Genomic DNA, 24,591 nt, shown 5'->3' with positions numbered 1-24,591 from the left:
AAAATCTCTTATGAACAGAGAGCTGCAAAAGAGAAAAAATGCAAAAAAAATTGTGATGTTGATGCAAGATAAGGTAAACAATCAGGGAAGGAAGCTGGTGGGAGCAGAAAACAAGCTCTCAATTCTCCTAGTCTAGAAGGATCTCAGGAGATTAGAGCACAAGGCCGCCTTCACAATTCCCTGATCTTGCAGAAACATGATCAGGGATAGTCTTGCTTCTCAGGCATATTAAGTGCTTAATGATAAGAAAAACAAGTAGATATAGCATCATTTTGTATGGGAAAACTGGATGTCTTCTACAAAGAAAATTTCGTTAGTAACACATTTATACACAAATACAATGAATAGGTAGAACCGGTGAATTTCAAATTAACCATAGGAAAAATTGCGAGATTCTCGGGATACTTTTGAAAAAATAGCTCCGTGAAATCCGTAAAGCAAGATCGGCTTTGAAGAAAATAATACTTGAAAATGCCGAAAGTGCCGACAGGCATTATTAAAGGCCACGTGAAGTTTTGGACTCTTGCGAAAGAAAAAGATAATGTGGGGATTTGAGAAGATATTGGAATCCTGAAAAGTTGCCACATTTTCGTCTATAGATATTGCCTTTGCAAAACTTGATTGAGAAACTGCGTTTCAACTCAACTTTGTTTCAACTCAACTTCCTTCATTTTCTGAAACTTTAGTTTTGTAAGACTTTCTTTGAAACCTTCTTAAAATGGCTTCCTCTTCTTCCTGCCCAAATAATTTCAATTTAAATGATGCTCCCATAACAACCAGTGACGCCAAAGTTTGGCGTCCATCCTTTGTATCCCAAAATCGTCATCTCACAGTTAATGATTCTGTGATGATGGATGATGCTACTGCTGTCACAGTAGCTAGGAATTTCATTATTCCAATGGATGAAATGTTGTTGACAGGGAGGTCTGAGGAAGAAGCTATTAATGACTCAATGGCTTCTAGCATTCAGAGTGCTGCTTCTGTTTCTAACTTGGCTGATCGTTTGCGTGTTAGAGCAAACGAGGTTCAGAAGATGACAACTGAAAATTATTCTCTTCAAAGAATGCTTCATGAGTCTCAAAAGGAGGTTGAGAAACTCAAAGGAGAGAATAATTCCTTGTTGAAACTGGTGAGTTCGTACTCTGCTGATACACTGAGAAAGCTAGACATGCTGCAGGTCTCAAATGAAAAAATTTTGGGAGACCATGAGAGGCTCATGGCTAGGCTTAAGAGGCGCCGTCCTCTTCCTTCAGAGGCTTCCAGAACATAATGTAATTTTATAGATTTTACAGGGCCTGCACCTTTATTGCAGGTGTAAAAAAAATCTATCTGTTATATGTTCCTTTCCTTTTATAATAATAATTGCGCACATTCTTAAACTTGCATATGTGGTTTGTACGTCTTTTCAAAATGACGGTCTGGAACCTTGTGCCTTATAGGTTCAAATAACCACATCAAATCTCTCATATTTCTATGCATGTGAGCCCAGAACTTTTGGTCTGGGTTAAACCCAAACTCATAATTTATTAGCCATTTTCAAATGGACATGAAATATGAATTGAATAAAAGCTACGATAATATCTCAATATAGTAGTGAAGAACATTAACTACTATATACCCACAACTTCAAGTTTTAGGATCTCTCATATATTTGGATCCATGGGCTTCCGGCCCAGATGTAACAAAATATGTGGGGAGCCTCAATTCATCATTTGATTTTTTTATACTGATATTATCCATTTCACGGTGTATTCTTAACAACCGGATTCACAAAATATATTTCTTCCTTGAGGTGTCGATTATAACAAAATCGAACTTTATTAAATTCATCATTCTCTTATGCCAAGAAAATTTGTGGTGTACCACAATTTGCAATAATACCTCAAAGGTTGTCCATTTAACTCTTGGAACTTTAGGTTCTCCACACTTGTTAGATTTTGAACTTCAGGCCAAAATCACATATTCTCATGGTATGGACATTTTTACAATTTTCTATACATATTTCGGGACTTCAAGCCCTTACATAATTGTCCATATTTTGAGGAACTTCTGGCATCTCATTTAATTGTTTATCCATGAGTTTAAGGACCTGCAGGTTCCATTTTGTATATAGTGACGGTTTCCCCAAAATGGTTAATATTTATGCATACGTCACTATTCATGTGAATAGTACTATTCATCAATCATGAATACATACCTATTCATATGTGCAGTACACTTGCCAGTACAGTTATTATTCATGTGTACGGCACTTTTAACCAATACGGTACTGTTACATCATTAAGGAACTCTAGGTCCTTATTTACATGTCAAGGATCAAGGATCTTCAAGTCCGATCTCTTGTTTACATGTATAGTACCGGAGAGACTGCCAGCTCTCATATCAATATCATCATCAAGGATCTTCAAGTCCTGATGTAAATGTATGATGAGGATCAAGGAACTTCTGGTCCTGATCTGTATACTGTAAAAAAAAACTCATCATACAGCACAATTAATCCATAAAATAAATTTACTGTTAAATAAATTACTTGTATGGACGTTAATCCCGCACCATACTTTAAATGTGCGGTAAAATAAATTCATAAATTAAATTGTTGTATGGACGTTAATCCCGCACCATACTGTAAATGTGCGGTAAAGTAAACGTGCTTGTATGGGCACTAATTCTGCTTCATACATTTAAATAACAGTAAAGGCGTGGACGATAAACCCGCACCACCCTTTAAAGTAAATTTATGATAAAGTAAATGTGCTTGTATGGGCACTAATTCTGCTCCATACAGTTAAATGACAGTATAACAGTAAAGACGTGGACGATAAACCCGCACCACCCTTTAAAGTAAATTTACGATAAAGTAAATACTGTCGTATGGGTAATAAACCTACACCATACAGTAAATAAAATAATTGCAAAACGGATAAAGTAAAGACAATTATTTATGGGTTCATATCAACACCACAATTAAATAGCATGATATTATATTAAATTATTTTATAAAGTAAAAGTCATATTTACCTCGACCGAAGTGCACGTTAAGATTCCAAAACCAAGAGACCAAGTGGGTAGAATTGGAATAATGGACATCACTGACTCTCTCTCTATATATATATATATATATGAATCGATGCCAGCCAATTGAATTATTGAGCATACAATTCAACCATTGGCAGATGAAAAGGAGAATGATTATCAAAAGCTAGGTTTTATGCTTTTGTTGGCATGTCCTCAAAAGTCACACAATAATGCTGTTGGGTACTTTTTTTCAACTCAGTTGGATTATAAAATTTATTGAATGAGACCTAAAATGTTAGTTTGTTCAAGTGCTCATCATGATCTATTACCTTTATGGCACAGTGCTCCTTCTTTCCTCTCTCTGGTTTGATCCCATGTTCATCATCTCTGTACTTGTCCAACTGTTGAATTTGTGCCAACCTCTCATCACCGCCAAAAAGCAAACGAACGCCGTCACACAAGGCTGCCACCATAGCCACGAAGCATGCAGTTGCTGGCAATTTCATTCCCTTTTTTTTTTTTTTTTTTATCCCATGCCTACCATCCGCTCCTGCTCATCGTTAGCTTCACCCAATAGCTTGCCCAGTTCGTTTTTAGCCTCAATCGCGACTTTGCTCAAAGTCTGTAAAACCCAATACCATCTACAACAAGTTCATGCGCAGATTATACAGAAGGGTTTAGAGCAAGACTGCTTTCTCATAACCCAGTTCATTTGCCTCTTTGTTCGGATGAAGAGAGAGGAGGGTGTTCCCGATAGGTATACGTACCCATCTCTCGTTAAGGCCTGCGCGAGTGAGGCGAAGGTCTGGGAAGGCAGGGCAATACATGGGTCTGCTGTGAGGGGTGGGGTTGTGGAGGCTTGCCATTCACTTGGGGTTATGCATAGAGATCTAAAGCCTGAGAATTTCTTGTTTGATAGTGAGGAGGAAGATGCTGCTCTTAAAGCCACAGACTTTGGCCTCTCTGTTTTCTGCAGTGCTTTCTAGGCTGAAGCAGTTCTCAGCCATGAACAAGCTCAAAGCAAGCAGGAAAATATGAAGGAGAAAGCTTCACAAAAATTTTGATCGAATATCGCAGCTGGTATTTTAGAGATATTCGTGCTGTAAACTAAAAAGAGAAATTAGAGAGGGAATTTAGGTGGTGAGAATACATAAAACTGATTTTCTCATTTTCATTCTATATGTATATTACAATGGGAAGGTGTTCTTCTTATAGGCAAAGCTTCAAACATGTGGGCTCCACTATATAACGTGTGGGCTCCACCTCTATTATTTACAACACAAACCTCTTTTTTATCATGGTAAATTTAGAGAAACATTTTCATAAATTTTTATTTTTATTTTCCAACATAGTACATTTAATTATTTTATTGATGTTGTATGGCTGGACTTCTAACATAATTAGGCTCAATTGGTCAAGACAGTGACTTAATTTTTGTCCAATTGGTCAAGACAGTGAACTCATCTATTTGCCCCAAGTTCGAACTTATATATAAAAAAATTAATTTAAGAAATAGTTCAGCATCATTCATTACTCGATAGTTATTGGGGCAAAATAATTTCGATTTACATATCCAATATCCACACTAGGGTTTCATAGTATTATAACATAAATAAATTCTCTTGGAAAAATATCAAAACCTCCCTTATTTTTCCTCTCTACTTTCTTGTCTCTACTTCTTGCAAAAGACAACTTCGGCATCCGAAGCTTTGATATTCTTGTAGGAGGAGGGTGCATAATAGACCAACGGGTTAGTTGAATTGACTTAGATTTTTGGTGTGCTTCTAAATGATCGTAGGTTTAAACCCGCGTGATACAAGATGTGTGAAGTTTTTCCCCTCCCTTTTCTAACTGTGGCCAAATAAAGAAGATATACATAATAGAAAATAATTAGGTTGGAATTAAATCTTTTATTAAGTCTAGTCATTTTATGATATATACAAATCTATAGGTTAAAGTTTCAGTGTATATAAACTATAAATTTAACGATCCTTTTTTTGGGGAGGAAACAAAAGGAAAAATATGATATTACCAATATTTTCATTTGAAGCATGAACATTCTTGAAATGGTGGTTTGGGATGAATTTTTATCATATCATGTAGAAAATTTTGTGGATAGAAAAAGAGAAATAACCTTTTTAAGTATTACGATTAAAATGTTAAATATATCAACAAAATCCAACATCTGACCAGGAAAACAAAAACAAAAACAAAAAAAATCCAACATGTTTTGTAAGCATGGTGCACTTATCACACCACCTCTGTCCTCTGGCTACACAATCAGACTGGAGGGGGAAAAATATGGAATTATAACAACGCAGGGAAATTGCTAACAAAGTAAAGAAAATGATATCACATACAAAAATTTAATGTGTGTTTCTTCCCAACATGAAGACGGCAAAATAAAGATTATATGACTACTAAAGTACATCTCCTTTGATGATTGCATCCTGCGATGAAGTAACGAATTGTCCAAAAATCTTGCATGGTAACCACCCATTTCTTCAACTCAACCAGCCTCCACTCTAGGGCAGGGGATGATCCCATGGGTAAATTCAAAATATTCACCATATTGAACAAAGGCTCCACTACTTTACAGATGAGGCATGCAATTAGCTTAATAAATATCCTGCAACATCGAAATCAGTTTCGTTTAGCAGTTCCGATAATTTTCTTCGAACCTACAATCATCAAATAAATACAAAAATTTAACGGGAGAACATTACCTTTATACTACGGATTTTGCTGGACTTGTCGGTGTACTTGAATTATCCAATCAACATAACCATTGGTTCCCCCCATCTGGTCCTCAACCAGATTGGCAAGTACAAGATGACCTTCTCGGGGCTGCTCACCTTGTCTTACAAGATGGCACAGCTGATAATAAGAAGCATCACTTTCTCTAAATTTCTTAAGTATCCTCATTAACTTCTTCGACATTTCATTATCGCGCTCACAAAGGGTAACCTGATCGCAGCCAAAAAAAATTTTAAATGGAAGATCTCTTATATAAATTTAAGTAAATCCATCAAAAGTTGAAAAACAAGACTATGCAGAAAGTAATGATGCATGCTTGCACATGGAGGTGAAAGATGATCAAACTCTTTGCCACCCCACCCCTCCTTTTGGACCTCTCATAATACTTTCTTTTTTTAACTTTGTCTTTAAGGGAATTTGTCATACCTTTGATAACTCTGCTGCAAAGTCGGTCCCAAGTAAATTCTTAGCTATATCAGGTGGAAGAACTCTACCAAACCATAGAACATAGCGAAACCCATCATCAAATATGTAAAGGCCTCTGGAATCTAAGCTCTCAGCAACTAGTGGTAACCTATTCTCTATGCTTTGAAAGTCATCAGCCTCAGCATATGCCTGCAAATACAAGAAGAAGAAACAAATTTAATGATTGATAAATGACATCACTCAACTTAAGTTAATGGAATCTTATTACCTTCAAAAGATACTCATCGAGCCGTATCAAACTAGGATATAGGAGCTTCAACAGTTTTTTAACAGGTAGAGTCATCATTGTGTGGCCTGCTGCACAACGTTCATCAAGTGACACGTCTGCATACCCTCCACGAAGAGGTGCTGATTTACAAAGTGCTAATCCATACAAAGGCAAGAACTTCAGAGACTCTGGGTATATCATCTTCCCTCCCAAGCGGTGTTGTACAGCATAGAGATTTCGAAATTCTTTGAGGGCTTTGACAATTCTTAGCTGCAAAGAGTTCCGAGCATCTTCCAACTTATGGGACAAAGTTTTTTCAATTGCTGCACATTATTTCTGAAGAACTTGAGAAAATCGAGATTCAAAATATATACTACACCACTAGAATAGAGTTTCGGTTGCCTACCTAGCCTGGAAAGCAAGGTGACAACGGCACCTGTATCAGCCTGTCGGTACATCTCTCCCAGATCTGTAACCACCGGTGCTGCAGCTGTATGTACTCTAATACGCCTTTCTCCACAGGATGCAGTGTATCTTTAAAATGTTAAAGACACTTCACAAATTGATAACCTTCACAATACCATTGTGGAATTCCCCCCAAAGCAATTTAAAGTAGACAGTCATATATCCAGATTGAGTATAATGAATGAAACAACTTCATTATGTAACCTCAAAAAAGTACTTCGGTTCAGAAGAAGAATATCAGAAGGGACTGATTTTATAATGGAAATTTAAAGAGATACCAGTAATAACAGAAGTAGTGTTCACAACTGACATTGACAGCATGATATGTGAACAATCAAAAGATAAACAAGCACCATACAGGCATGTATAGTTAAAACTGAAGGATACAGCAAAGCAACTTGGAAATATACTGTCTGAATAGTTAGTAACGTCTCTTCAAGAGATAACTGCATCGCAAATGCTTTATCACAATCTACAGCTGGAAGTGCTAGTAAGTCGGTGGACCTTAGCATAAAGTTCCCATGATAAGATGTAAAGCGGACTCCTAAAAGTATAAACAAGTAACAAAACATTAGCATATTTTCCAACAGACATATAACATATGTATGTGAGCCCAAATGGGGTTGTTCTGGGGAATCATTAATAGCAGACCTTTTCCACATCTTATGCGCATGACTGCTTCCCAGGCAGTTTCCCTAGTAAGGTCTCTGGCTAACTCATGTCTCAACTTCTCCCCATGAATTGTGGATTGAAAATTTGGGTAATAATACACCTGACCCCCGGTATATTTTGCCAGAGTACCTACATTTGGAAGACCAATAGCAGTTATATAGTATACAACTTCTATGCACTCATGACTGAACTTTTTCTGCATAGCACAAGAAGATCATGGGAGAGCATACATTAAACACAATAAGCATCGCACCCTGGTATGGGCCTAGCATTAGCTGCTGTATAAAGTTTCAAATATGCAAATTCAGATTCTTTCTTCAAAAATATTAACTATGATGAAAGCCAGGATCTTCTACTGATATTCCTCCGACTTCCAACATCATCTTGATCTTTGGTTCTATGATAGTGAAAACAGAATAAGATAAAATCACCATTATGTACCTAATGAGGCTATATCAGTGTACTTGTCACTGAAGGCATATACATCTACCCCTATCTGGAACTTGGTAAATTCTGCAGCCATCTGCTTGTAGAAAGGATCCTCTGGTAGTCTCAGTGGATGCTCTTTATCAGTTCCATAGACACGAAGATCATCTCCACGCAACTTCAAGCGGCCAACACCAAGAGATGGCAGTGTATTCTGAAAAATTAACAATTTTCCCCCAAGTTGGCTCTGCATAAACACACATGCGTGCAGAAGTTAATGCAGAGCAAATGAACAACCAAACTCTTAGAAATGCATAAAGAAGTAACTGAATAGCAAATTACTCGAGAAATACAAAAATTAACACACTACTCTATAATTGATTGAATATTTTAGCCAAAGGCAAAGTTCAAAATGCCACGTGTGAGAAAGCTAACAGACCATAAGCATAAGTGAGGCTTTCAGAGCTGGGCCAAAAGCAGACTCCATATTAACATTGTCTTGAAACATGGACGGCAAGCTATCAAGGAAAGTCTCCACAACACTTCTTGATTCAGATAAATTGACAAGAAGATCATCTGGCAATGGAACAAATACGTCATCCAGATCTGAGACCACCATCATTTGAGGCTGAGTCAGAGAAGACTGCATGCGAAACCCACAGGAACTCAGCACATACGTTGGGGGAGTTGGATGAAACAGGAAATAATACGCTATGACAACAGGCAGTAACAGAAAGCACATACCTTCATATTATAAAAATGTATTGTGCTGTCAAAAGTTGCAAACCCAATTTGTGTTCTGGGGTAGCCAGGAAGCTCATCCAAACATGACCGTATAGTTTGGGCCACAACCTGCAACGAGGTAATCAATAAATTTCAACAATTCCAACAGAGAGGTAGACAGGCCTTTAGTAGTAATTAATCAAAGAGATAATAAAATACAATAAATGGAAAGACACAGAACCGGCCATTGGGATTCATACTGTGAAAGTCCTTACATGAATACTTATAAACAAGAGAATTTCAGTAACTCGATCACTCAAGAGTTGAGTACTAGTTGCATGCAAACCCTATTCTATCTGTGTCATGTAAGAAAACACGCCCAAAGCTAGGCATCTGAACCAGCCTACTTTATAAAATAAAACCAGACAACATAACATATATGATATTGTTTGTTAACAAGTATGTCGTTTCTTCCTAATCTCAATCAAACCACATGTGTCATTATTCTCTCAGGGGCAACCAAGAACAATAGACACAAGCAATGCTGGATATCTATGAACCAGACCAGACACAATAGCCCCAAAGGCTCTTTAGTTGTATATTAGTAATATTTCATAAAATAAACAGCTTGTCTGTAAAAGCATTAGAAAAAGTGTATACCTCAATCATACCACTTCTGACTGCTGATATGGAAACATCGATGAGGAAAAAATACAGTGGCGGCATAGGAGGCCGCACCATATATTCAGTTGGAGCAACAAATTCCACGCTACCCTGTGTAAGCTCAGGTCGCTGATCCAAATCAATTCTTCTGCCAGTGGCATCCAAATGAGCAAAGTAATCACCAGGAACTGAACAAGAAAGTAACTACAATTATGATAGTTATTTCCAAAAACCAAACAGCACAACAGTGATTAAATTTAGCAGACAAAAACAAGCAGTATCCAGCAAGAAAACTTGACCCTGCATTCAGGTAGACCATCTTTAACAAAAATACACCAAAGCTGTTGTCCATTCATCATGATGAATGGACAACAGTTTTGGTGAATGAATATAATAACTTTATTTTGGACTACAGAGCAAGCAGAAGTATTCCATACATATGTTGCAGGATACATTGCACAAATACCTATTTAGGTAATTAACAATGGACAACAATGAGTAAAATGGAAGGCAAACTCAGCTGCTTAATGTTACCCAACATAGGAATGCAAGAAGTTGATCTTAGATGCATATTGTGTCAACATTTCATCCTTCCACATATGGTACATTTGTTTACAAAAAATAAGTACAATTTATTCTTTGAGGGAAAGAAGAAGAGCTAGTCCATTTACCATCATTAAGTAGAGCACAGATGTTGCAACGCCACTTTCTTCCAGCATCTGTAAATGTTACATACGGATTCACATATGTCCGACATCTTCTACAGCGAATAATCCCAGCAGAACCGAAATTAACAATTGGAACTTCCTCCTAAGGAGAGAACAAGAAACAAAATAATTACAGTGAATCCAATTTTAAGCAATTTTGATCATTCCGAGTATAGATGCACTAACCCCATCAGGTGGTTCAGCAAGTGGGCAAACAACCGCTCCTAAAGGTAAATGCCACCTTGAAGACAACGACTGAGAACTTGGTATTGCACCGGTTGTAAGCCGTAGAAATCTAGGATGGCAATTCATGGGGTACAACTGAGCAAGTGATTTTGGCTCCACATCACCACTCAAAGGCCTAGGCAAAGCTTTAGGGTCAAGTCCAGGTTCAATTGTTCCGGGAACAGACCCAATAGATAGTGAGCTGAAGTCTTCCGTCAAGGTTTGGACAGCACCAAGGGGAGGTCCGGAGCCAGGATGTTGCATGTGGTCTCTTGACTGGTAACCTAGTGGAGCTGCACCTGGAGTAGGTGGAGCATAACCTCCTTGGTGAGCAGCAAAAGGGGAAGATACTGCTGGTGGAGCAGCTGCATAGTTTCCTTGATGAGTAAGAAATGGAGACTGGACGGTTGGGGCTTGTGGATCTGCACTAGACTGCTTATGGGCAAATCCAGGAAACGATGCATGAACATTTGGTGGGGGAGCTGGGAATGACGAATCTGATGGAGACTGAAAAACATTCACACTTGGTGGTGCAGAATTTATGCTTTGAGGTGGAGCTCCCATTGGCACAGAAGGTATCTGCTGCTGCGGTCGTTGAAATGGTGCTTGACCGGCAGGAGGTTGAAATGGCAGTTGGCCTACAGGTGGACCACGTGGAGGGGGTGCTTGCGCTGTTAAAGGATATTGTGGTGTTGGGAAACGGGAGAAAGATCCAACGGGAGGTGGGACGCTTGATGTTGGCGGAGGAGGCACAGATGGATCATTAAACCTAGCTGCCGGGGTAGGCCTAAAAGGAGAGGTTTGTGGTCCAACTGCAGACCCAGATGATGAGAAAGGTGCATTAGTGTGTGGAGCAACTGGTGGAGCAGGTCTAAATGTAGAGGCATCTGATCCAACCACTGGCCCATATGATGAAAATGGCGTCTGTTGAGTGACATGTGGAGGAGGTCTAAAACCAGAGGCCTCCTGTCCAACCACAGGACCTGAAGATGAAAAAGGCATCATAGTCTGAGGAGCAGCAGCAAAAGGTGCAGTGGCAGGTCTTGTAGTAAAATTCGGACGACCAGGATTTTCAGTCCCCATAACTTTTGTTATAATCACCTGCTATTTCAATAGTAGCAATGCTCTCATGACCTATACCTGCTACTACATGCAAGAGAAGAGGTTTGAAATACCATCCAAGTAGGATTAAATGTACTCACAGCATTGGGGTATGGAAACATATAAACACAAAGAGAAGGACATTCAAATTTTTATTTTTTTAATAGAGAGCAAAACAATGGTGAGTGGGATCCATGCATCAAACATAACAAAGAAGTACCAATGGAATAAGCAAATGATGTATTTGAGAATAGATCAAGACCTTCTATGTCAACACTAAAGCTAGTCTAGTCTCAGAAAATTCATAAAGGCGCCCAAGAAAGAAAGTCGCCTTGTTTTCATAATCTTACATTTCTAATATTTGACTAGGCCCAAGCACCATTAACATTTCATTTAAGATTCCACTAAGAAAGATCAGTAACCACCCAATTCTAAGTCTTAACCCCTAAGGCCTCACATGATCACAACATAAACAATGCATGATGGATCATGAGATACTATTAGTAATTACCCTATAACTAATTATGAAAACCAAACATGAACCAATGTGTAATCAATTAAGCTCACAACAAAATATTAACATTATGATTTCTAATACTAGGAATCATAATCCCATAATCCTAAAAGCTGAAATTACACCCAAAAAAAAAAAAAAGACGCGTAATTGAACATGCAATACATACACAAAGTAGCAGATCTTAATCATCAACAATCGAAATAAGCACTAATCAAACCCCAAATTTTTTGAAATTATCCATGTGGATCAAAGAGGATAAGAGAACGCACATGAAAAATAGAGCCAAATTTGTGCAGTATATGGAAATCGTACGTAAAACCCAAAGGAAATACGAAAGTGAAAGAGACCCAACTGGGATTGGTAGTTGAATCTCAGAATTTTGCTAATACCCACAGCAGGAAAAGGTGAATTCTATTGATGCACCAACAAGAGAGACTATTTGCGTTGAATTAATCGTAGAGGCACATCGAGATTCACAGAGAGAGAGAGAGAGAGAGAGAGAGAGAGAGAGAGAGGAAGAGGAAGCTTACCTTTGCTAGAGAGAGAAACGGAGAGTCTAGAGAGAGATTGACAATCAAAGAGAGACGAGAGAGAGAGTGTGACTGGGTTAATATTTTTCGTCGACCTCAACGACGTCGTCCTCTTCTCGTTTAAATTAGTATTCAAATTTGGGCTGGGCCCAATCGGATCTTTACTATTAAGGCCGAAAGTTGTTGGGTTGGGTCAGTCTTCCTTTTCTCTCTGTTTTTTTTTATTTAAATATTTTTTTTTTAACTTTTTCAATTCTAAATAAAATGAAGTTCTGATTTCATAAGTTTTCGAAAAATAGATTATCAACTGTAAATTTTATAATATGAATGAATTAATAATATTAGGTATCAGTCATACTGTGGGAATGGAAAATTCCTTCTCATAATTTATATTATTTATTTCTCCGAATAAACAAAAGTTGTTTTACATCCAAATCTACTCATTGTGAATTTTTTTAAAGGTAATATACATATATTAAGAGAATTGTTAGTAGCATTCTAAAATAGTTATTATTCGTTTTTTTTTTATTTTATGCAAAAATTAGCCTCTCCACACGGGCTTCTGTGCCTGCGAGAGGCTTTTTTTTATTATAAAAATTTAATTTATTTTAAAATTAAAAAAGATAATGAGTAGTTGTATTAAATAAAAATAAGATCTATTATCTGATTTTACTTTTGATTTTAATTTTTTTTAATATGAAAAAGTGTGAATTTACCATATTATCCTCATTTAATTAATAATTTCAATTCTTAATATTTGTATTAACCAATGACATTTTATGGTATTTTAAATGTTTCACCATTCTCTGCATTTTGCTTTATATTTACTAGCTCATTAACATATGCTTATGCATGTGCCAATTTATTTTCTTTTTTATTTTTTATTTCATTTTTGAAATTAAGAAAATATAATATAGGTAGTTATGTTCTATAAAAGTATGACCTATTATTTGGTTTTGTTCTTAATTTTAATTTTTTTAATATGAAAAAAATATGAATTTACCACATTATCTTCATTTAATTAATAATTTTAATTCTTAATGTTTGAATTAACCAATGGTATTTTCTGGTATTTTGAATATTTCACCATTCTCTGTCTTTTGCTTTATATATACTAACCCCTTGGCACATGCGCCAATTGGTTTTCTTTTTTATTTTTTATTTTATTTTTAGAATTAAAACAGATAATAGGTAGTTGTGTTCCATAAAATAGGATCTATTATCTGATTTTTTTTTTTTAATTTTAATGTTTTTAATATGAAAAAGTATGAATTTACCATATTATCCTCATTTAATTAATAATTTCAATTCTTAATGTTTGCATTAACCAATGACATTTTCTGGTATTTTAAATATTTCACAATTCACCTTTTGCTTTATATATATAGATAGATGCAAAAATAATAAGTATTGCCTTTTTCTTATAAAAAAAATTTTCCTTTTATTTTTGGCAAACGACTATGTAAGTATTGCTGAGGTTGGCAAAAAAAATTGTAAGTATTGCTGAGGTGGCAATTATTTTGTCCAGCTCAAAATATAAATAGAAAGTAAAAATCGGGTCAAGTGGCTTCCTTTACTTGATAGCTCCATCTTCATCCGTCTCTCTGTTTCTATCTCTCAATTATTATTAGTTTCTTTCTCAATCTTCTTAATCTTCACCAGATTGATCCTCTTAAAACCTCTCATTTCGATCCAAATTTTTCCTTCGGATATTCACAAATCAGCTTTACTTTTCTATTTGGAATCAGTTTCAGAGACCAAACTGACAGAGAAATGCTCCATTGAATTCTTCGCCAGAAGCTGGTAAAGTTTAAATTTCAATCAATTTATTCTACTGGGTTGTGCTTTTTTCTTTCAAAGTTTGAAAATTTATTGACCAAGAGCGGGCTTTAGCTTCATCAATCCCATTATTGTGTTTGAATTCTGCATCGAAAGCTAGTCAATGTGGAATTCAATCAGTTTCTCCATACGGATCTTGTTGGGTTCTTTCAGATTCTGAAATTTTGAGCAGAAAACTTTAGCAACTTGGCAATGATTTTGTTAATTTATATTTGGTACCAGGTCAGGTATGACGTATCAAACTATCAGGAGCTTCATTTGCGTGAAATGAGAAATTAGTTTGAAACCAGTTTGCCAATTTGTTCGATCTCTCGTAAAGTAAGTGCTTCAAGGAAATTTAATTATTATTTCAACGCTTTTATTTATTGGGTTTTGATGATTAGAAGTTGATTCATATTGATTTTGTTGACTGCTGCATATAGGGATACTCTGTTTTTGTGTGTCTGATACTCTGTTTCATTCCTGAGAGTTGCTAGAAAACAAATCTAAGCATAATTTTTTTATCTTTAGGTGATGCCCATAAGTATAATCTTGAATGTCAATATTAACTGCTGTTTAGGACAAAGAAAAGATCTTAAGTTTTATAAGTTTTTGAAGATATGAAAAGGGTGGTAAATGATGTATTATTTCTGATTGCTCTTTGAGCTTAAATTTCAATAGGGATTATAAATTTTGATGCTAAGTTTCGTAGAGTGAGTAATATTTAAATTTTACCCTACTCATGATGTTGTTTACCATTTGTACTATTTGATACTATGCGGCACAAAGCTAAATCAAGCAAAGTTTTCAGGTCAACTTTTCACTATATGGAGAGCACGGCACGAACTGATAAACATTTGTTATTTCTCACAGTTTATGCAGATCAGCATACTCAACTAGCTGAATTTCCAAAATCCTACTATCCATGACTAAAGTTTCTTCAATGGCTGATCATCGAAAAGGTAATGTCAAACCTGCAAATGGGAAGCCATCAGGAACGCCCACAGGGAACACCAATTCATATGCCATTGATCTCAATAACTTCAGCAAGCGGTTAAAGCTGTTATATTCACATTGGCGGGAACATAATAGTGATTTATGGGGTGAATCTGATGCACTCGCCATAGCGACTCCTCCAACTTCTGAGGATCTGCGGTACCTGAAATCCTCAGCCCTGAATATCTGGTTGCTCGGTTATGAGTTCCCAGAGACTATTATGGTTTTCACAAAGAAGCAGATCCATGTTTTGTGTAGCCAGAAAAAGGCCTCTCTTCTTGATGTTGTGATAAAGCCTGCAAAAGAGGCTGTTGGTGTTGAAGTTGTTATGCATGTGAAACTCAAAAGCCAGGATGGAACTGGACTAATGGATAGCATATTTCGAGCTGTAAATGCCCAATCGAGCTCTGATGCTCCTGTTGTTGGACACATAGCAAGAGAGGCCCCTGAAGGGAAGCTTTTGGAGACTTGGACTGAGAAGTTGAAGAATGCTAATTTTGAGTTAAGTGATGTGACTAATGGGTTCTCAGACTTGTTTGCTGTCAAAGACCAGATTGAGATCACAAATGTGAAGAAAGCTGCATTCTTGACTTCATCAGTGATGAGGAGTTTTGTGGTACCTAAGGTCGAGAAGGTCATTGATGAGGAAAAGAAAGTTTCCCATTCGTCATTGATGGATGACACAGAAAAGGCCATATTGGAACCTGCAAGAATTAAGGTGAAGCTGAAGGCAGAGAATGTAGATATTTGTTATCCTCCAATTTTTCAAAGTGGAGGAGAATTTGATCTGAAGCCCAGTGCTTCAAGCAACGATGAGAACCTTTGTTATGACTCTACTAGTGTGATTATATGTGCTGTTGGATCACGGTACAACAGCTACTGCTCAAATGTTGCTCGAACCTTTCTGATTGATGCAAATTCTACGCAGAGCAAGGCTTATGAGGTTCTTCTCAAAGCTCAAGAAGCTGCAATTAGTAAATTAAAATCTGGGAATAAGTTAAGTGCTGCATACCAAGCTGCACTCACAGTAGTTGAAAAGGAGGCTCCAGAGCTGGCTGCAAACTTGACTAAAACTGCTGGAACTGGAATTGGCCTTGAGTTTCGTGAGTCAGGGCTTAATCTTAATGCCAAGAATGATCGAATTTTGAGGCCGGGCATGGTTTTCAATGTTTCTCTTGGTTTTCAAAACTTGCAGGCACAGAAAAAAGACCCAAAGACCCAGATATTTTCACTCTTATTAGCAGATACGGTTATTGTTGGTAAAGAGACCCCAGAAGTATTGACTCATTCAAGCTCTAAAGCTGTAAAGGATGTGGCATACTCATTCAATGACGATGATGATGAAGTAGAAGAGCGGGCGAAACCTAAAGCCGAAAGTAGAGGTGCTGGGAGGAATGCCATGAGTAAGGCCACACTTAGGTCAGACAACCATGAAATGTCAAAAGAAGAGCTACGTAGGCAGCACCAAGCTGAACTTGCCCGCCAAAAGAATGAAGAAACTGCTAGGAGGCTTGCGGGTGGGGGTTCTGCATCAATGGATAGTCGTGGTGCTGGGAAGACAATTGGTGATCTGATCGCATATAAGAATGTCAATGATTTTCCTCCTCCAAGAGAGTTGATGATTCAAGTTGACCAGAAGAATGAAGCCATCCTCTTGCCCATTTATGGAAACATGGTTCCTTTTCACGTGGCAACTGTGAAGAGTGTTTCCAGCCAGCAGGACAGTAACCGGAATTGCTACATCCGTATAATCTTTAATGTACCTGGCACACCATTTAGTCCTCATGATGCAAACTCCCTGAAGTTTCAAGGGTCAATTTATTTAAAGGAAGTTTCATTCCGTTCTAAGGATCCTAGGCATATAAGCGAAGTAGTACAGCTAATTAAAACCCTTCGCCGGCAGGTTGCCTCAAGGGAATCTGAAAGAGCTGAAAGGGCAACTTTAGTTACGCAAGAGAAGCTGCAAATTGCAGGAGCCAAATTCAAGCCAAAAAGATTGCCTGATCTATGGATTCGTCCCGTTTTTGGTGGTCGTGGAAGAAAGCTCACCGGATCTCTGGAAGCCCACGCAAATGGGTTCCGGTATTCTACTTCAAGGCCTGATGAACGTGTGGATGTTATGTTTAGCAATATCAAACATGCATTTTTCCAGCCAGCTGAGAAGGAAATGATTACCCTGCTGCACTTTCATCTTCACAATCATATTATGGTAGGAAACAAAAAGACTAAGGACGTGCAATTTTATGCGGAGGTGATGGATGTAGTTCAGACACTGGGAGGTGGAAAGAGGTCTGCATATGATCCTGATGAGATTGAGGAAGAGCAGCGTGAGAGAGAACGAAAGAACAAAATTAATATGGAATTCCAGAACTTTGTGAACCGAGTAAATGATTCATGGGGGCAGCCCCCATTCAAATCACTTGACCTTGAGTTTGATCAGCCCCTTAGAGAGCTTGGCTTCCATGGAGTACCTCATAAAGCCTCAGCTTTCATTGTCCCAACTTCGAGCTGTCTGGTTGAGCTGATAGAGACACCATTTGTGGTAATTACTCTAAGTGAGATTGAAATAGTAAACCTTGAGAGAGTTGGTCTTGGGCAAAAGAACTTTGATTTGACTATTGTTTTCAAGGACTTCAAGCGAGATGTATTTAGAATTGATTCCATTCCTTCAACATCACTAGATGGCATTAAGGAGTGGTTAGACACAACTGACCTCAAGTATTATGAGAGTAGGTTGAATCTCAACTGGCGTCCTATACTGAAAACCATCACTGACGACCCTGAGAAGTTCATAGAGGATGGTGGATGGGAATTCTTAAATATGGAAGTTAGTGATTCTGATTCCGATAATTCTCAAGAGTCTGACCATGGATATGTGCCTTCAGATATACAGTCAGATTCAGGTTCCGAGGATGAGGATGATGACAGCGAGTCATTGGTGGAGTCCGAGGATGATGAGGAAGAAGAGTCGGGAGAAGACTCAGAAGAGGAAGAAGGAAAGACTTGGGAAGAGTTGGAGAGGGAAGCAAGTTATGCAGACAGGGAAAAGGGGAATGACTCAGACAGCGAAGAGGAGAGGGCAAGAAGGAAGGTTAAGGCTTTTGGAAAGGCTCGGGCACCTCCTGACAAGAGAAATCTTGGTGGCAGCCTTCCCAAGAGGCCCAAATTTAGGTGACAGTTGTCTGCTTTTATCTTCTGTTTCTTTAACTTATGCAGCATCTTGAGCAACAGGGTGTTCCATTTTGAAGATGTTACGCAAGAAGAGTAATGAGTTAACAAAAAGAAAAAAGTCAAAATGGGTGTTTTTTTTGTTGTCTCTGTTCCTTTTGCGTGTTAAAACAAACTTTTTTTTCTTGTAAGATGTTAGGAAAGAACAAAATTAAAGGGTTTTACATATATCCTTTTATCATACTTTGGTTTCACTCACTGATGTTGGTTGCTATATGATTCCTCGGGTGAATTTTGTTTTTGGTAATGTGATACTTGCAGGTGAAGATGCGCCAAATGAGTAAACTTGGGTTTGTCTCTCAGTGGATCATTTATTTACAAGCAAAAGTTCCTGTCTTCAACATCATCTATTTAGTCCAAAAGGAAAAAGAACACACATGATCTATCTCAACTTAGACCGCTTTCGGTTGCTACTACTAGGAGGGGCTGGAGACTGCCCAAAGCTTTCATCTTCCTTCTCTCCCTCTCCTCCTCTCTGCCCAGCTCGTTCCCTTTCTCTCTGTCTGCATTGCTTGCTTCCTTCACCAACTCCTCCCGTGCCCTCCTCTGAATCCTCAAGAGTGATCAGACTCTGAATCAGATGCTTCAAATTCAAGAGTTGGCATCATGATCAACATTAAAGATGATTCTGATAAAACATTTTGTTGTAAAGGTTTTTGTGTGGAGCCCACTAACTATTCATTTGGAGACTTTGGGTAAAGTTTGTCTGCAACTTTCCCTTAGTGCACATTGACGTGGGTTAGCTACCTTCCCCAATCTGCCTATAAATAAGGCATTATCCTGCCTTTGCACAGACACCTCCAGATGAGAGAAGAATGAGAGTCAGGCAGAGAAGAGGAAGAGAAGGAAGAAAAAGGGTGAGTGAGTGATGAGGAAAGAGAGCATAGAGAAATTCTCCAAGAGAGAAATTCAGTGAACCACACATATTGTAAAAACTAGCCCTATTATTTTATATAATGGAAAAGTTACTGCTGCTACTCTCCTAGGACGTAGGTATAGCCGAACTTCGTTAAATGCTGTGTCTCATCTATTTTACGTGCAGCTCAATATTTGCACATATTCCAGTTCATTTTACAGCACATTTCCTATTGTTGTCCTATTGACTGGACTGGAAACTATTTCTTCTTATGGTGGCAACATGAAAAGGGATCATACTCCCATATTATGGGCAACAGAAAAGCTTCATTCTTCGGGTCAATACAAATCATCATCACAACTCTCTTTGAGTTGGAGGAGGGAGATCATTATTTACATAAATTGATGTAGGCATCAATTAAATCCGTTAAAAGCCCTTCTCGCTGAAGTTAAATTCAGTTAAAAAGAAATTGGTTAAACTATTAATCTGACAAAAGAAAGGTATATAATTAACTACTCCGTGTTTTTGGATCAACATAACAACTGTAAGCATTTCGGCAAAAACAAGAGTTTTTTTTTAGCCCTTTTTGGCAAATCAAATACTTCTAACTGCGGAATTACAGTAACAAAATGGGGCAATCGAAAATCTAAAGAAATACAAACCATAAAAATAGACGATAAAGCTTTTACTTCCAGCAAGGATGCTAATCATGCTATCAATTTACAAGCAAAAGGTCAAGTCTTGTCTGCAACATAATCTATTTAGGAAGACCAAAATGACGAGGAAATTCCTTAAAAACAAACTAGTAGAAAATAAAAGTTCCAAGCTAGGTCAGGAAACCACTTCAATATAACGGCTAAGACAAACAAACAATAGGACAATCTATCTCAACTTGGTCCGCTTTGGGATGCTACTACTTGGAGGGGCTCGAGACTTCCCAAAAGCCTTCATTTTCCTTCTCTTCCTATCCTCCTCGCTGTCTGACTCGTTCCCTTTCTCCCTATCTGCATTGCTAGCTTCTCTCTCCAACTCTTCCCATGTCTTCCCCAACTCTTCCTCTGAGTCTGCTTCTGAATCTTCCTCCGACTCGTCCTCTGACTCCACAAGCGATTCACTATCAGAAGCATCATCCTCCGATTCCGATTCAGGTTCCACATCAGATGGTTCGTAACCCTTGTCTGACTCCACTGAGTGATCAGACTCTGAATCAGATGCTTCCAAATTCAAAAATTCCCAACCTCCATCATCAATGAAGCTCTGTGGGTCATCAGTAATTGTCTTCAGAATCTGTCGCCAGTTCAGATTCAGCCTGCTCTCATAATACTTGAGGTCTGTCGTGTCGAGCCATTCCTTGATACCATCAAGCGCTGTGGAAGGGATCGAGTCAATCCGAAGAACATCCCGTTTGAAATCCTTGAATACAATTGTCATGTCAAAATTCTTCTGTCCAAGCCCAACTCTTTCCAGATTCACAATTTCAATCTCACTTAGACTGACGACAAGGAAAGGAGTTTCTATCAGTTCAACCAAGCAGGTTGAAGTAGGGACAATAAACGCTGAGGATTTATAAGGTACACCATGGAAACCAAGCTCTCTCAGAGGTTGATCAAACTCAAGGTCAAGGCCATTAAACTGAGGCTGCCCCCAAAGATCATTCACCCGATTCACAAAGCTCTGAAAATCCATGTTGATTTTGTTCTTCCTATCCCTCTCCCGTTGTTCTTCTTCAATCTCATCTGGGTCATAGGCAGACCTCTTTCCACCTCCCAAGGTCTGAACTACATCCATCACCTCAACATAGAATTGCACGTCTTTGGTTTTCTTGGTGCCCACCATAATGTGATTATGCAGATGAAAGTGGAGGAGAGTGATCATCTCATTCTCTGCTGGCTGGAAAAAAGCATGCTTAATATTTGGAAACATTACGTCCACACGCTCATCTTGCCTGGTGGTAGAAAAACGAAACCCGTTCGCATGAGCTTCAAGAGTACCAGGAATCTTTCTTCCACGGCCACCAAAAACAGGTCGAATCCAAAGGTCAGACAATCTTATTGGCTTAAATCTGTTACCAGCTAGTTGGAGTTTCTCCTGAGTAACCAGTGTTGCCCTCTCAGCTCTCTCAGACTCCCTGGCCACAACTTGCCTTCGCAGGTTTTTAATCACCTGTACCACTTCACTTATGTGCCTTGGGTCCTTGGATCGAAATGAAACTTCCTTTAAATATATAGACCCAAGGTTCTTCAAGGAGTTTACATCATGAGGACTGAAAGGAGTCCCGGGCACATTAAAGATGATTCTGATATAACAATTCCGATTGGTGTCCTGTTGGCTGGAAACTGTCCTTATAGTGGCAACATGAAAAGGGATCATACTCCCATAAATAGGCAACAGAACAGCTTCGTTCTTCTGGTCAATCTGAATCATCAGATCTCTCGGAGGAGGGAGATCATTTACATTCTTGTAGGCAATTAAATCCGTTAAAGCCTTCGCTGCAGAACGATTGTCACCCGACCCAGATCCAGCACCAGCAAGTCTACGAGCAGTTTCTTCATTTTTCTGACGAGCAAGTTCGGCCTGATGCTGCCTGCGGAGTTCCTCCTTTGAAATCTCATGATTGTCTGACCTCAGTGTTGTCTTAGACATCAATGCCTCCGTCCCATTAGCCTCAACTTTCGCCTTTTTAGGTTTAGGTTCGTCTTCATCTTCATTAAAGGAGTATGCCACATCCTTAAGAGCCTTAGAACTTTTAATTGTCACCACCTCCGGCTTGTCATTGTTGATCACCACGGTGTCCGCTAGCAACAAAGAGAAGTTCTGGTTCTTTGGATTACTGCGACCAGTCTGCAGGTTCTGAAAACCGAGTGACACATTAAACACCATGCCTGCTTTAACCACCCGTTCATTCTTTGCATTAATATTCAACCCAGACTCACGGAACTCAAGTCCAATACCTGTCCCAGCCGATTTTGTCAGATTAGGTACAAATTCAGGAAATTCAGGAGCCTCCTTCTTCACCACAGAAATGGCTGCTTGATAAGCAGCACTGACTTTTTTCCCAGGCTTCAACTCGCCAATGGCTGCATCATGTGCCTTGAGAAGAACTTCATATGCTTTGCTCTGATATGAAGTAGCATCAATCAAAAAAGACCTGGCAACATTTGAGCAGTAACTCTTGTAGCGGGACCCAACTGCACATATGATCACGCTAGCAGAATCATAATAAAGCAACTCATCATTGCTGGCAGCACTGGGTCTGAGATCGAACTGTCCTCCACTCTGAAAAATCGGCGGGTAACAGATGTCAACATTCTCAGCCTTGAGCTTTGCTCCAGCTTTAGAGGGTTCCAGTATAGCTTTCTCTGTCTCATCCATAAAAGAAGAATGGGTGACTTTCTTCTCCTCATCAATAACAGTCTCAAGCTTTGGAACCACGATATTATTCATGACATTAGTAGTCAAGAAAGCAGCTCTCTTGACATTCACAAGCTCATCATTGTCCTTAACAGCAAACAATTCAGACAACCCATTTGTTACATCACCTAGCTGAAAATTTGCACTCTTCAGCTTCTCAGACCATGATTCCAAGAGATTTCCCTCAGGGACCTCCCTTGCTATGTGTCCAACAACAGCAGTATCATGGCCATCAGCCTTCAATTGAGCACGAATGGCATGGAAAATTGCATCCATCAAACCACTGCCATCATCACTCTTTACCTTCACATGCATCACAACATCTACACCCACAGCTTCCTTGGCAGGCTTTTTTACAACTTCAAGCAAAGACACCTTCTTCTGGCTGCACAAGAAATGAATCTGCTTCTTCATGAAAACCATGATCGTCTCCGGAAACTCATAACCTACCAGCCATATATTCAATGCTGAAGATTTAAGGTAACGCAAATCCTCTGATGCTGGCGGTGTTGCTATTGCAAGAACATCAGAAGAACCCCACAAATCAGATCGATGTTCATTCCAGTGAGAATAAAGTAACTTCAATCTCTCACTGAATTTTTTCACATCAATGGAATAGGCACTTCCTGCTCCAGTGCTGGTTTTTCCATTAGGGGGTTGGCTATTTCCATTTCGATGATCAGCCATTAAGAACAATTTCTACATAAGACAAAGAGCCAACTAATCACTTTCTGCCAATTAAATTTTTAAAAAAAATAAGAAAAAAAAATTCACACTTTCTCAATATTCAGAAATAAACTCAAATAGTTTAGCTATAAAACCCTAAAAAGCCAAATTGTAAATTAGGGTTTCGCGTAAGTTCGCATTCTATGGCCATCGCCAGTCTTAGAAAATCTAGCAAAACCCTGAGCATCATTGTTATCGTCCCCCTTTAATTTTCTATTCATAAATCTTCAACTGATGAACAAATTAGGTTTTCCTATTTCCTTCCCCAAACATAGAAAATTACTGCGAAAACCACTTAATTCATGTATAAGCAGCGAGAAAAGAACAAGAAACTCACCTTTCTGAAACTTCAGAGATAGCCTTCTGCGAACTTCTGCGGTTTCGTAATGTGAATTAGGGTTCTGGTTTCGGACCCTAGGGCTTGGCGGCGACAAGTCCCCGATAAAATTAACCAAAAAGCAAATATATATATATAGAGAAAGAGATAGAGTGAGAAAGAAAACTTAGGGTTTCAGAACTAAGGATGAGAGAGAGAGAGAGAGATAGAAAGAGGGATTTGAAGGGGTTTGCTTTGGATAACAAAAACGATGAAAATGAAAAAACTAGAGAAGAAAGGTTTCTGAACCAGAGTGCGAGTGAAAGATTTATGATTTTCGAGGGCTCTCGAAGAGGGACTTGAAGGAAACTGATTTTTCTGTTGTGACGAAAAAGGACTGAACATTAAGCCTTATGACTTCCCTTGTAGGTCGTTTTTTGCTGTCATTGAGATTTCTTAGAGGGGTGTTTTGGGGGATATGGTTCTGTTCTGTCAGGACAAGGGGTTTTTAGCATGACGGCGTCGTTTCTTTGAGAGGGAAACAGGACCAGGTGCTCAGCGCTTGGCCTCGCGACGTCGTTTCGCTTAAGCGGTGGCGGGAAAGACATTGGGCTGTGTTGAAAATAAGGCGGGAAATCATGATTTGATGGGAATAAGTACCTGTGATGATGAGCGGTGAACCGTCCGATTCTCTGATTTTTCCCATTTTAAGTTTAATTCTCAAACAATGCAATTTTATTTTTAA

General features: G+C 38.5%; 4 protein-coding genes across 6 annotated transcripts; 2 read left to right on the top strand and 2 right to left on the bottom strand.

Moving 5' to 3' along the window:
* Positions 1-3,548: 3,548 nt before the first annotated feature.
* Positions 3,549-4,001, top strand: LOC117630575 (putative pentatricopeptide repeat-containing protein At5g37570). Its single transcript, XM_034363279.1, has one exon. It carries the CDS (start codon positions 3,549-3,551, stop codon positions 3,999-4,001), a length of 453 nt encoding a protein of 150 aa, XP_034219170.1.
* A 1,138-nt stretch (positions 4,002-5,139) lies between these two features.
* Positions 5,140-12,583, bottom strand: LOC117630867 (protein transport protein Sec24-like At3g07100). Of its 3 annotated transcripts, none has more exons than XM_034363695.1 (14): positions 12,496-12,565; positions 10,309-11,493; positions 10,087-10,225; positions 9,413-9,603; positions 8,774-8,881; positions 8,469-8,672; positions 8,045-8,276; positions 7,583-7,732; positions 7,319-7,475; positions 6,873-7,000; positions 6,467-6,789; positions 6,199-6,387; positions 5,742-5,982; positions 5,140-5,644 (listed from the first exon to the last, which is right to left on the bottom strand). In XM_034363695.1, exons 2-13 carry the CDS (start codon positions 11,428-11,430, stop codon positions 5,749-5,751), a joined length of 3,177 nt encoding a protein of 1,058 aa, XP_034219586.1. In that variant the 5' UTR covers positions 11,431-11,493; positions 12,496-12,565; the 3' UTR covers positions 5,140-5,644; positions 5,742-5,748. The 3 variants fall into 3 exon arrangements, with proteins under 3 accessions (XP_034219586.1, XP_034219587.1, XP_034219584.1); XM_034363696.1 differs by having other exon boundaries at positions 5,146-5,644; positions 10,309-11,490; positions 12,496-12,583; XM_034363693.1 differs by having other exon boundaries at positions 5,146-5,644; positions 10,309-11,487; positions 12,496-12,583.
* Positions 12,584-14,077: 1,494 nt separating this feature from the next.
* On the top strand, positions 14,078-19,634 carry LOC117631050 (FACT complex subunit SPT16-like). Its single transcript, XM_034363978.1, has 4 exons — positions 14,078-14,298; positions 14,557-14,652; positions 15,187-18,480; positions 18,799-19,634. Exons 3-4 carry the CDS (start codon positions 15,239-15,241, stop codon positions 18,800-18,802), a joined length of 3,246 nt encoding a protein of 1,081 aa, XP_034219869.1. The 5' UTR covers positions 14,078-14,298; positions 14,557-14,652; positions 15,187-15,238; the 3' UTR covers positions 18,803-19,634.
* A 418-nt stretch (positions 19,635-20,052) lies between these two features.
* Positions 20,053-24,181, bottom strand: LOC117631657 (FACT complex subunit SPT16). The gene is made up of 2 exons (XM_034364926.1): positions 23,868-24,181; positions 20,053-23,503 (listed from the first exon to the last, which is right to left on the bottom strand). Exon 2 carries the CDS (start codon positions 23,489-23,491, stop codon positions 20,276-20,278), a length of 3,216 nt encoding a protein of 1,071 aa, XP_034220817.1. The 5' UTR covers positions 23,492-23,503; positions 23,868-24,181; the 3' UTR covers positions 20,053-20,275.
* Between the last annotated feature and the right edge of the window lie 410 nt (positions 24,182-24,591).

This window comes from Prunus dulcis, chromosome 6 (genome assembly GCF_902201215.1).
Source record: "Prunus dulcis chromosome 6, ALMONDv2, whole genome shotgun sequence".
NCBI lineage: Eukaryota > Viridiplantae > Streptophyta > Magnoliopsida > Rosales > Rosaceae > Prunus > Prunus dulcis.
The sequence above is the reverse complement of the archived record's forward strand: the minus strand, read 5'-3'. Positions and strand labels throughout refer to the sequence as shown.